This window comes from Lissotriton helveticus, chromosome 2_1, assembly GCF_964261635.1.
Source record: "Lissotriton helveticus chromosome 2_1, aLisHel1.1, whole genome shotgun sequence".
NCBI lineage: Eukaryota > Metazoa > Chordata > Amphibia > Caudata > Salamandridae > Lissotriton > Lissotriton helveticus.
Genome location: NC_136059.1, coordinates 1,737,087,471 through 1,737,100,842, shown reverse-complemented (window position 1 = coordinate 1,737,100,842; position 13,372 = coordinate 1,737,087,471). Strand labels below are relative to the sequence as shown.

Here is a 13,372-nt window from a genome sequence, read left to right as displayed (position 1 = left end):
CGCTGTAACTAGAGGCGTCCTGTGGTGTCGACTCTTGGGGGACACGGGCGACTTGGGGCCCCCCCCATAAACTACGTGATATTTTCCCCAGCTGCCGGAGCGGCCCCCCCCCCCCCTGTGTGGCAGCGGAACTCGGACTGTGCTGCCCCAAGAGGCTAGAAAATCACACTGTTGCTCCTGGAACTGGAGGGGGCTCGCCCGGGGTGCGCTGGTTGGAAGTAAGCTGCTTTTGATCTGGTGATTGGAAGTCCTCCCGCCCAGCTCGGTGAGTGCACCTTGCCCACTGGTTGCCCCACTTTCCCTTTGCTCGTGGTGGGGGTCGTCGCGTGGGCCGGATTTGCCTGGGGCACCCTGCTGGATTGTCCTATCCACCGGCCTTCCCGCCTTCGCTCTGCGGTTGGGATCTGGGCCTACCCGGTGGGACCGGGCGAGTCCTCGCTGCAGCGCCTCAAGAGGGCTCCCGGTCTGCCCCCCAGGATGACGACCCGCAAGGATAGGACTGCGAAATCCTCCCAACCCAACACCATCGTGCAGTATACCACCCCAAGACTGCCATCACAGAGGATCACGCGGCAGACGGGTCCGGACGATGGGGGCGATGAACCGCATGAACCTTCCCGAGCGGAGATCCTGAAGGCAATCCAGGGATCCCATTCGGCCTTGGAGAGGCAGATCGAGACTGTCAATCGATGTAAACCTCCTCCGGACAGACCTCCGTAAGGTGGCGGACAAGGTCTCAGACGCGGAGGGCAACATCGCGCAATTGCCAACTGAAGTGGCCACCATGCAGAAATCGGTCGCGCACCTGACGTCCACTACCCGTGCACTGGAGAGAAGGGCGGAAGATGCGGAAGGCAGGGCCCGTCGGAGCAACATCAGGGTCCTAGGCGTGCCAGAGCGCCTTGAGGCGGGAAACGCTGAACGCTTTAGGAGACATGGATCCGTACCCACCTATGCCCGACCGGACTGTCCAGTGTCTTTGTCATTGAGAGGGCACACAGGGCCCTGGTTCCCCCTCCACGCCGAGGCGAGTCACCTAGAGCCATCATTGCGAAGATTCTAAATTATAAGGATCGTGATTGTATTCTACGGGCCGCGAGAGAAATGGAGTCCATCACCATTGAAAATAGTCGTGTCTCCATCTACCCTGACTATACTCAACAAGTGCAGGAGCAACGGAAGTCCTACCTGGGAGTCAAGCAGAAAGTTCGGGACATGAAGCTACAATACATGCTCCTTTACCCGGCCAAACTCAAGGTGCTTTCCCAAGGGCGCGCTCATTTCTTCGAGTCCCCGGCAGAGGTGTGGGAGTGGCTCGAGATACGGGGAGACGACTATTGCCTGGTGAGCGAGGTGGCCCCCGCGAGACCCGGCCCCCGAGGCGCCGGCGAGGCCGAGGGAGACGCAGGTCTGGGTAACGGGTTCTCCCGAGCCCCGGATTACCGTAGGAGAGGATGGGGCGTTTCACGTGAGGCCGTCAACGGCGGGGGCCGCTCCGGAGTCGCCTGAGGCCCCTGCACCTGGTGAGATCCTGGTCCCAGACACCTTGCAGGAAACTTTGCTGGATGTACACTCTGCTCCCCCGGTGATACCGGAAACTGCCCTCTCCGACACACGGCCTGAGTGAACTCTGATCTGAGGTACTGTTTTTGTAGAAATGTTGTTGCCCTGGGAGGTTGGGTGAGTCGCCCCCCCTGGTTTTTGCCTGCCCAGTGCTGTCTCTACCTGGCGCTGGGAACCCTGGTTGATCGGCTGAACGGAGGATGGAACCCATGTTGGCCGAGGCGATGTGGTGCGAGGTCCAAGAGTTTATGGCGTACCGTCGCCCAGCATTGGAACTGACTTTCCTGAACATTTCCAGAGACTGTCCTGGAACATTGGGTCCTCGGGGAGTTGGGGGGGGGTGGGTGGTTTTGGTTGGTTTTGTGTGAGTGTGGGGTGCGTGTGGTGTATGGGGTGGCTGTGCACGTCCTGGCACTGGCAGGGGAAGGGCAGAGTGGTGTTCTTGGTTGTTGCTGTCCTCTTGCTCGCGGGTGGGGTGGTGGGGGAACGTGCATGGCCTGGGTACTTGCTCCAAGCGACATAGGGTGCTATCCTTCCTTCGTCGGCATGGAGTATCAGTGGCGTGCCTACAGGAAACGCATTTGAATGAAGAGGGTGCTCTTAAATTAGCAAGGAAGTGGAGGGGTCAGGTGTTCCATTCCTCCTTCTCTACCTATGCTAGCGGGGTCCTGATCTGGGTGGCTCCGGGGTTCCCCTAGCGGTCCAGTATGTTGAGGCTGATGTGGAGGGCAGATATGTTCTTATACGTGTGAAACTGGATGGGAGGGACTTCCTGCTGGTGAACTCTTATGCACCTAACCTAGATGACCCGAGTTTCTTTACTGGCCTGCAGGAGCTTATAGCGACGGACCTGGATGCCCCCCTCCTCTGGTTTGGAGATTTTAATTGTGTACTGGATCCACTGCTGGACAGGCATCCACCCCGGGCGGGTACGAAACCTCGGATGACGACACGACTCCGGGAGGTGATGGATAATCTGGGTGCTGTAGATGTCTGGCGCCTCGGTAATCCGGGACTGAAGCTTTACACTTGCTATACCCCCACACAACGCAAGTCTTATCGGTCACACATCAGGCCCGGTTCTTATCCGACCATTCGCCCGTGTCGTGCACGGTACAGTGGGTGGACCGATCCTCGCGCCCAAGAACCTGGCGGATGCCAGGGGATCTTCTGCAGGATCCGGTGGGACGGGACCGCGTGGAGACGTCCCTGCGTACTTATCTGGACCTGAACTGGGAAGTGGGTGATATCCCTTATGCGACCAAATGGGATGCCCTTAAGGCAGTCGTGCGGGGCGCCTGTATGGGTCTGACGTATGGAGTCCGTAAACAGCTGCTCCGTGACCTTGCGAGTGCGGAGGAGCGCCTCAGTCACTACCAGTCCTTAGCGGACCTGGATGGGTCGACCATGGACTCTGAGCGGACAGCCCGAGAAGGCGTCCATGATATCCTAGACCGGCTAGATAGATTCACTCTTGGTCGATATCGCCAACGTCTTCACCGTGAGGGGGACAAGTCGGGCCGATTGCTGGCCTGGATTCTCCGAAGGGAATCGGCCCCTGCACGGATTGTTGCGTTGAGAAATCCCGCTGGAGTCCTAGTACACTCGGAACGGGAACTTCTTGCGGTGCTCCGCACACATTTGCAGAAGGTCTATACTGCTGACCCCCTGGTGACAGAGGCGTCCTATCAGTCATACCTCCGGGATTTGCCCCTTCAGACCCTCTCTAAAGAGGATGCTGAGGACATGGATACTCCAGTGACGCTTCATGAGGTCAAGATGGCGGTGGCCGCCCTACCGCGGGCTAAGTCGCCGGGAGGAGACGGTTTTCCCCCAGGGTTTTACCAGGCGTTCGCTGATACCCTCGCGCCCCATCTCTTGCAGGTTTACCATGAAGCGATGGAGCGAGCCGCGCTCCCGCCCACTATGCAGCAGGGTGAGGTCTGCATGCTCCTGAAACCGGGTGGAGATGACTGTGATCCTGCGGCCTACCGACCGATCACTTTAATCAATACTGACGCCAAGATTCTTACTAAGATCTAGGCCACCCGGCTGGCTCCACATATGACGCACTTGGTTCATCATGATCAGTGCGGGTTCATTCCGGGCCGCAACACCGCCATGAATCTCCGGCGCCTAATCCACGTTCTACATGAGGTGCGCGATAGGGAGGATCCTCAGGTCCTGGTGTCGATAGACCTGGCTAAAGCCTTCGATACTGTCAGCTGGGGGTACCTATTGGAGGTGCTTCGGTTGGCGGGGATGGGGCCCCTCTTCTGCACCTGGATTCGTATCCTTTACAATGCGCCTACGGCCAGGGTCAGGCTCGGAGCGGCCCGCTCGGAGGAGTGGCGGTTGGGCAGGGGCACCAGCCAGGGGTGCCCCCTGTCACCGCTCCTGTTCGCTCTGGCGATTGAGCCTCTTGCAGTGACACTACGCGCGGAGATGGCGCCCTGGGGAATACGAGTGGGGGATGTGGTGCACCTAGTTTCGCTTTATGCGGACGATGCGTTGTTCTACCTGACCTCCCCGAGGGAGTCGATACCGATCCTGTTAAGCCACTTGGAACGCTTTGGTGCAGCTTCTGGGCTGCGTCTTAATCCTGTGAAGTCCCTGATCTTTCCCCTTGCGGGATGCGGTGAAGACCCTCGTGGGGGTTTCCCGCCCCTGGGGCTGCGGTGGGAGATGGAGGCCTTCCGCTATTTGGGTATTCAGGTGGCGGTCTCTGATGAACAATCGCTGGCCCGAAACGCCGACCGTGTGCTTAGTTCCCTACAACAATCTGTATCCTTTTGGAATACGCTTCCACTCTCTCTCATCGGACGACTGGCCGTCTCAAAGATGGTGATGCTGCCTAGAATATTGTATATCCTACAGAATACCCTCTGTCCTCTTCCTCCTCGAATTTTCAATAAGCTTAATACGATGCTTACCTCCCTGCTTTGGGCAGGCAGACGCAGCAGAGTTGCGCTACGTACAATGGTCAGACGCTGGGAGGAGGGGGGCTTAGAGGCCCCACGCTTTGATCTATACTATTAAGCGGCCCAACTTATACCGGCTGCGCGCTGGTTCGCGGGCGCGGAAATTGGGAATTGCGACTCCTGGCTGGCAGCGCAGATGAGACGGCGTTGCAGTTGGCTCTGATGCGTGGCAGAGGAGCGGATGGCAACCTGCCGTATATTGTTCGGCATACCGCGGGGATCTGGCAGCGAGTGGTGGAAAGAGTGCTGAGACGAACCCTTTTCATAGGGAGCTGCCAATATGGATATTGGCACCGGTCACTCTAATGGAAGAGCACATGTCGTTTCGGGAATGGCGTGAGGGCGGTTGCGACACATTGGCGGGCTTATATCCGGACGAGTCGTTTGTGACCCTGGAGAGAGCTATCGAGGCCTTCAGTCTTACTGGGGGCCAATACCTTCACTATGGAAGCCCTGCAGGACATGGCGAGAGTGACGTGGCCACAATTCCCTGAGGCACCCCAGGTGTCCCATACTTTGAATATCTTGCTGTCGTGCGGCGCGGGACGTCGATTGATAATGCTGTTATATACAGCAATGAGATGCGACTCGGCGCCCCCGGTGGCTCCGTCCTGGGCGGCGTGGGAGGCAGATTTAGGGGTTGCCTTGGACCCGGGACAGCGAGGTCGGATAGGGACGCTCACCAGGAAGGTGTCGTGTAATGCACGTTTCAAATTAATCCACTTTAACTTCATGCACCGCACTTATGTAACCCCAGTTGCTCTGCGCCGCATTGCAGTGGATAAATCGGATGCCTGTCCTCGGTGCGGTTCGGTAGGAGCCGGATTTCTCCATTTAGCTTGGGAGTGCCCGCTGGTCGGGGACTTCTGGAGGGTAGTAGTAGGCCACATCCGGAGGGTCACGAGACTGCGTCTTGATCTGACCCCGATCCATTGCTTGTTAGCCCTGGTCCCCAAACCTAAGAAGAGGAATCTGTCATAAGATGCTGCAGCTGCTTTTAGTGCTGGCTAGACGGCGGGTGGCTATCACCTGGATGGGACAAAGGGCGCCAGATGTGACATTATGGCTTCGGGATGTGGGGGAATGGACATTGGCTGAAGAAACGCAACATGCGCGTAGAGATGAGCGGCTACAGGAGGACTTGCTTGCATGGCGTATAATGTGTGCTGTGGGGTCGACTGACAGCGACTCTGATGCTACTAGTGCTGCATTGTTTTCGTCCGAGGAATCGGGACCGGAGGAAGGGGTGGCGGGTGATGGGGAGGGAGAGTAGGGGCTGGAGTAATACCCTGATGACTGCGCACATGTTACCTTATGTCAGTTTCTATACTTGCACTGTATCCCGTGGATCTGGTTCTTGTGACTCCTGTTCTATCTGCAACTGTTGAAGCCGTGCTGGGAGTGTGAACTGCGTAAACCTGTATTCTCTGTACACTGATGCCAATTTTGGGGGGGGAAAGTATTGTTTATTCTGCTGAAAATAAAGTTAAAAAAAAAAAGATAATCATTCATCCATGAGGTTATCCAGGCATGGTCCATGGGCACAGGGAGATTCAGTGATTTGCCCAGAATCACAGAAAGTTACACCAACGCTGAGACTCGAACCCGCAACCCCAACTCCTGAGTCAGCAACTCTGGCCACCGAGCTGCATCCTCAGACCCGATTACCATTTTAATAACAACCTCCCACTGTGCTTTTGTAGTAGATATGAGCATCATTTAATGCATATGGACCCAATTATCGAAAAGAAAATGTGAACCGTAAAGTTATTTTGCATCATGAATTAATACTACAGGATCATTAAATGCTTTGATGTGCCTCTCCTATTTATACACAAAATAGAGTAATGCCGTGCCAAAGGGTTCACCTTCATTTCAGGCTCCTCTGGGACATACATCTTCAGTGGCTTTACTTTCATAATGGTATATGGTACAAAGGTCTGGGTCTCAGCACACAGTTGAAGGCTTCTACCGATGAGACCCTTTACCTGTTGATTTAGTCTAGTTATATATTTTGGGTAATTTCACGTACGTAAACGTGCACTCACACCACATGGTCAGAATTTCTGCAAAGCAATGTCAAAACAGACCTTCCTGCTACTCTAAATGTGTCACACAATGAGGATGAGCACCTTGGACTGCAAGTTCAGCAATGCCAATAGGCAACGTGCATCGGCACTATGATGTTTCCAATGTCCACAAAGAAGCATATCATCAAGTCTAGGTTTTTTCTTAGCATTCCTGTACATAAAATCCTTTTTATTCAATGATCATACGTTTTGATTGCGCAGGAAAGCACAGGATTTGCTAGCAAACGCGTAAATGTTCATAATAGTTTAATTATGCTCCAGGACAGGCAAGGTATTAAACGTTCTCTTGAGAAGCAACGTATAGTATACTAGAGAGCCATACCAGAATTGGGTTCTTCCTCTGCGATGAGAACAATGCCAGAACTCCAGGAACAGCCATCATCTGCAATGCAAGAACGACACATAAAATGTAAAACTAGCCAAGAGACACACAAACTAGAGAAAAACATATTCCACCAACAGACCAGACCACAAAAGAAGAAATCAACTGAAAGACCGCCTGGAGCACCCCAACCTCAGACCCTACATCGGTGCAAACGTAATGAGCAGGACATAATGAGGAACCAGTTTTTAGAAAGGGGCTATCCCTCTGAAGGTCCAGCTTGGAACGGTAAGGGATAGGAATCAGCCTGTGCTACTTAAAATATATACATTCAGTCTTTGAATTGTTGGTTGAATACAGAAGGCTTTCACAACACAATATTTTATTTATTTATTTCTTATTTTTTTCATTAAAAGTTTTTCACATTTATCTTCCAATACTTTTACATCGAAGCACAGCTTTATACAGTATATACAAACCATCAAAACATACAGTAAATACCTATTGCAATTAAGCTTCATTGCAGTTTACTGCGATACTATATCTATAAAGCTATCAATCAAAAGGTCCGGCACACCACCCGACAAGAGGCACTCACGACAGCTCCAATCCCTCTTTCCATCTCCTAATAGGGTCCCATATTCTCAACCCAAGCTGCCTCCCTCTCCTACCTTTCCGTGCATAGATTGATTTTTCCAAGTTGTATGCGGTCAGTACGTTTGCCAGCCAAGTTTGTAATACAGGGGGACTTTTATCCAGCCAGGCCCTAGCTATGCATAGTCTGTATACTGCCATAGCTACAAACAAAGTCCTTCTGTAAAGTGACACCATCTGGGCTAATCCCTAATAATATCCAGGTTGGTGTAAGTGTTATTTGGATACCTATTAATCTGGCTAAAAATAACTCTATATCTCTAATAAGAGTATGTAATTGGAGACAAGTAGCAAAAATGTGCACCATATCTGCTTCTAGGAGGGTGCAGAGGACAAGAAATCCCTGAAGTCCCATTTTGCTATTCTTGCCGGTGTATAATAAAGGGAGTATAGAGTTTTATAATGCTGCGTCTACAGAGGTGCTGAACAAAGGATTGTGCGCCTTAAGTCCAACGACTCCTGGAACCAATTTGTTTCGCCGCTGAGTTTCTCGGCCCATTTGGCGCTGTATTTGCTTATATCATCTGGTTTCCCTGCAACTAAACTTGCATAAAAACTACGGATCGTGCGATCACCCCCTTTCCCTATTTTATCCAGGATTTCATTGCTGTCAAACCCTGCAGGGCCACCCTGTTTGGCATTCAAGAAGCTTCTAACCTGGAGGTATTTAAAAAAGCTCCTAGTATCTATGCCATATTTATCTTTTAGTTCAGCGAACTGCATCATCCCGTCCAAATCCATGATATCACCAATCCTTACTATCCCTTTTTCAGCCCAGCCTGCCATGGTTGAGTCCGCAAAAACCGCCTCTGGGAATGATCTATTTTTTATACAACCTGGTGTATCTATTATATCCGCCTAGACCGTATTTTTTCAAAAAGGCAGTCCAAATTCTGATGGCGGCACTAACCGTCTTAAATCTTGTCCTTTTATAGTATACAAAATCGATGCAATTTAAAAAACAATTTTCCACCTCCACCCCCAAAACCGGTGCATATATCTGTCGAATTATTAGTGACTCTTTGATCTATACCACCCCCCCAGATTAGCCCCTGCATGTATTGTAGAGCAGCCGCCCAATAATACAACCTAAAATCCGGGGCACCCCACCCACCTCGGTCTCTAGGAAGGGAGATTAACCTATATGCCCGGCGGGTTTTGCCATGCGCCCAGATAAATCTATTGAGAATTAGTTTTAACGCATTAAACCACTTATCAAAGTATAAAGGAATGGCTCTAAAAAAATAAAGAAATTTGGGCAGAACGAGCATCTTAATGACATGGATACAGCCAACAAGGGATAGATGAAGATTATTAATTCTCTCTAGATCTACTCTTACTCTAGCAATTAATGGAGAGATATTGCTCACCACCACCTTGTCCAAATCTGCCGAAATCTCAAACCCCAGATATACTGCAGAGCTAGTTACCCGCGTATCATTACAGCACGTATAGGTATTTTTAACAATCTGGAACTTAGCTCTGTTAAGCCTGTATCCAGAGACCTCACCAAAACGCTGAGCCTCAGCTTCTACTTCCCTAATGGCTATGTTCGGGTTCGATGATAAAATAGCCACATCGTCCGCGTAAGCCAATGTTTTTACTTCCCTTCCACTTATCCTCATTGGAGGAATAGCAGGATTAGCTTCTAGGTTACGCAGAAAGGGATCCAGGTATAGGGCAAACAACAAGGGGGAGGAGGGGCAGCCCTGTCTAGTCCCTCTACGAATCCTGACAGCCGATGAATACCCTCTATTAACCCTAATTCTAGCTGTTGGTTCTCTATTCAAGGTCTGAACAGCTTTTATGTAGCTCTCTCCAATACCACACCATCTCATTACTGCCCACAGATAGTCCCAAGAGACCCTATCAAACGCCTTTTCCGCGTCAAGGAACAAGGCTGCCATAGGGTCTACTGGGACCCCAGCTGCATCAAACATTGTAACTACCTGTCTGACATGCTGGGTAGTGCCTTTGCCGGGGATAAAACCATGCTGTGATTGGCCTACCAAACTCTCGATGATCCTAGCCAGTCGTTTTGCTAATATTTTAGAGAATATTTTCGCGTCAGCGTTCATTAATGTGATTGGCTATAGGACCCTGGTGCTAATGGTGATTTTCCTTTCTTTAATATTACTATGATATCCGCCTCACCCCATGAATTCGGAATCGAATCCCCTTGCTGCGCCTGTAACATAACATTAAACATATCAGGGACCAACAACACAATATCTTAAGTAAATAATATGTCTGTGTGAAAATACAAACCTCTCAGAGGTCTTCACCCAACAGCAGGGACCGGTTTGCTCAATTATTTGACATGCACTGAATGACGGCTTGTTGGATTCTTAGGAGTTTGTTAGAAGAGTATCCAATTACATTTATTTAAATAAATTATACACATCTGAAAAGGATTACGGGGGAATCTTAAAAAGCAGACAGTTTAAAGAAGCAGAGGTATAACTTCATCTATTTATTTCCAAAGTACAATCTCTAATCATATGAAAGAGGCGTATTCATCAGACAAACGATAAAAGAAACGGATGCACTGGTTGTGTGAATAACCTGCAGGATGTCTTAGGCCCAGTACCATAATTATAGTTCACCTTAAAGTCTTTTGAAAAAATGAAATGCTATTTCTATTGCATCCCCTCTGAATCACACTGCCGAGACTCTCCAAACACACGAGGGATTACTTTGGGAGCTGCCAAAGATGTGAAGGAGATGGGACTGTGTAAAATGGCATCAATCAAGCATCAATTTACTGCAGTTATGTCAAATGGATACTACTTGAGAGTTGAAGGGTGAGAAGAGGTATATGTCCTCACGAGTACCACAACTGATTGATTTGCCTTTAAGAATTGGTAGGATGTGATCCAAGAATGTGGAGCATACATTTATGGAAACAAGAGGTATGCAATTCAAGGAATGTAATAAACTTGGAGAAATTATGGAGTGAGAAAGAGTATGGAATACCAGAAGGTAGGGTTTATGCTTTTCTATGTGTGTGGTTGAATAGATGGAAAAGGAAATCTCTCCCTGTCCTAATTTTGAAAACAAGCGCACAATACCACATTGTTTTTGGATGTGTACCATTCTCTTTAATTTATTTTACAAATCTCTTGATCCAGGTTTATTTATAACTTGCCATTGTAGGAACATTTGCAAGCCCAATTGCAAGTAATATAGTGATTCTGAAAGCCTAAGCAAGTCCCAAATTTTCTGTATGATTGCAAATGTTCTGAATAAATGCAAAATAAAATGGTGTTGGAAGTAGCACATGCTCTTAGTACTTCATAAAAGTATGGGTCTCTGTTGTGCAACTTTATGAAGTGTTCCAGCTCAAAAGGTTTCATTTAAATTCAAAACACCATGGTGGCGACTTAGATTTTGATAGACAGAGTACTTTGTTGCAATGGAGAATCCCGTCCACAAAACTGACATCCACTCACCCCATTTAAGGTCGGGAGGACAGCCTGCTTTCTGTTGATGGAGCCTTGTAGCTCACTGATGGAAAACTATCTTTAGTGGCCCAATGGAGTAAATCCATTACCTGCCCAATCTATTTAGAGTGGACAACCTGGAAGTGAAATGCAGAAGAAAAAGTCACAGGAGGAGTGGTGCTCCCTGCTGCTCAGTGCACATGTGGGTTTGGCCGGCCGGCCGTCCTAGGACAGCCAAACCGGCATACACACAGATGTCTCCAACCCAAGCTGCATTGCAGTGTTGAGACAGCCAGCACAGGCTCCCAGTCCCTGTGGGAGCGCAATTCCAGTGTGCTCCAAGCAATCCTGGCGCTTCTCTCATGCTGCCAGCAGCATGAGAGCGTATAACCACAGAGGCAACCCACCCACCTGAACCAGGGGTAGTGAATAATTATTCCAAACAATAGATCAGGAGAAACAATATATATATAGAATTCAACACATGTACAGAACGAATTCAATACACACTGGAAATTATGGAAAAATTAGTGAAGAAAAAAGAGAAAGAAAAAAGTAGGAAAAGATAAAGGAACAAGGGACCCACAGAAAAAAAAAATTGTTAGTGCAACAGAAGAAAATCAACAAGTGATCTAGAGAAATATCAAAAAGCTTTTTTATTATTATTAATCAGAATAATACGCTCATGAGTCAATTGTTGGTTGCTAAAAATACAGTACATCAATAAAAACCAAACAAGTGGCGAACACAATTTCTTTCAAAATAGAGGGATTTCAATATAAACATCAAATCATGAACCCTCTATAATTTTGGTGCCACCAATGTGTCGACGGCGTTTCAACCACAGTAGAAACTTGCGGTCAGCATCAGGACAAAGAGAACGTAGGAGCGTGAACAGTTCTAATGAATTTTAGGGGATACAGCGGAGTAGCCACATTGGATGTTGGTATATTCGTCAGTTTAGAAGAAGAACTGGTCCCTTTAAATAAAGAGCAGGTGTGCACCCTCAAATGGTCCTGCTGAACGAAATAAATCATTTAGGGCTGTGAAATCGAACAGCCTACCTTGGCATAAGAACAATCTACTTATCCCAGAGGAGATCTCATTCCAATAGCATGTCCTGCCAAAAATCACAGAAAAGCGACATGAGAGCAACATCTGGATTGGCCGTAGGGGTGTCTAGGAGCCTCAGCAGGTGCAGGCACTTTCCTGTGTGTGGTGTTGTCGTGGTCTGTCACCCCCCGCTCATGCTGCCCAGCGACTTTTCTCTGACACCAGCCGCTCCTGCCTTCCAAACACGATAAAAGGTGGCTTTACTCTGGCAAATGCAATAGAAAGATGTTTCACAACAGTAAGGGGCCATACATTTTAAATTTGACAAATTGAATACATTGTCAACTCTGGCACGTCCAATAGGGAGGGGCTTAAAACAGGCGTTCGCTTTTTAGGTATGGCTGCAGTAAATTTGTGGTATCTTGAGGCCACTACTTAAAGATCAGATCAATGTATACTTCGGGTCTGGCCAAAATGTTCGATGGGTCTCTTCGGGCAAAAATCACATGGCCACGTTTATGGTCATATTAAAGTAAACAGGTTAACATTATTGACCAAAAATGTTGGTGATACTATCAACGCTAACCTTGCGTCCACATTTCAACAAGATTGCTTGTACAGGTTTCTCCCTTTTCAAGAGCTTAAAAAAGATTTGTTTTATTTTTTTAAAACACGTTTTTATTAGTTTTATAACATGAAGAACAGCTGTCTTTACATAGAGGAAAGTACACATTATCTTCAATATAGCAAATCCAGCAATGACTGTACCACTGCGCATTCTCAGGTCTTAAGAAAGATTTTTATCTCACATCTGAATTGAACGGAGAATGTTGGTGAGTAAGGCAGTCATCTAATCCTTTATGGACTATAGGAAGGCACTCTTGATTGGCTTACCTGAATCTCCTATTGGTCACCTTCAGACTGTAGAAAATGCAGCTGCCATGTCTCTTACGTATTTTACCACAGGACACCTTTAGGGATAGATAAAGGTTCCTACATGGGGTTCAAACACTACAAAAACAACTATTATGCATGTGCAAAGATGCCTTTCGATGACCTGAAGTGAGACCCAGAGCACGGTTCTCCTGTCATGCCTCACTGTTGCAGGTGCTCATCGCAGACAAATCCTGTTGGCGGGGCAGAGTCAGGGGCACACCATCTGCACACAGCAGGCTGCGTACCACACACTGCCATGAATCAGCTGCTACCACCGATAGTGATGCATGTAGAATCCACCTGAGCACGAAGACCTCAAACTATTTCACA

General features: G+C 48.8%; 1 protein-coding gene across 3 annotated transcripts in view; it reads right to left on the bottom strand.

Annotated features, from left to right (window-relative positions):
- Window positions 1–13,372, bottom strand: part of LOC144818874 (uncharacterized) — a 181,898-nt gene that overhangs the window by 130,800 nt on the left and 37,726 nt on the right. For all 3 annotated transcript variants that reach the window (XM_078676691.1, XM_078676693.1, XM_078676692.1), the window contains exon 3: window positions 6,957–7,016. In XM_078676691.1, coding sequence (XP_078532817.1) covers window positions 6,957–7,016 — 60 coding nt within the window. The remainder of the gene's footprint in view (window positions 1–6,956; window positions 7,017–13,372) is intronic.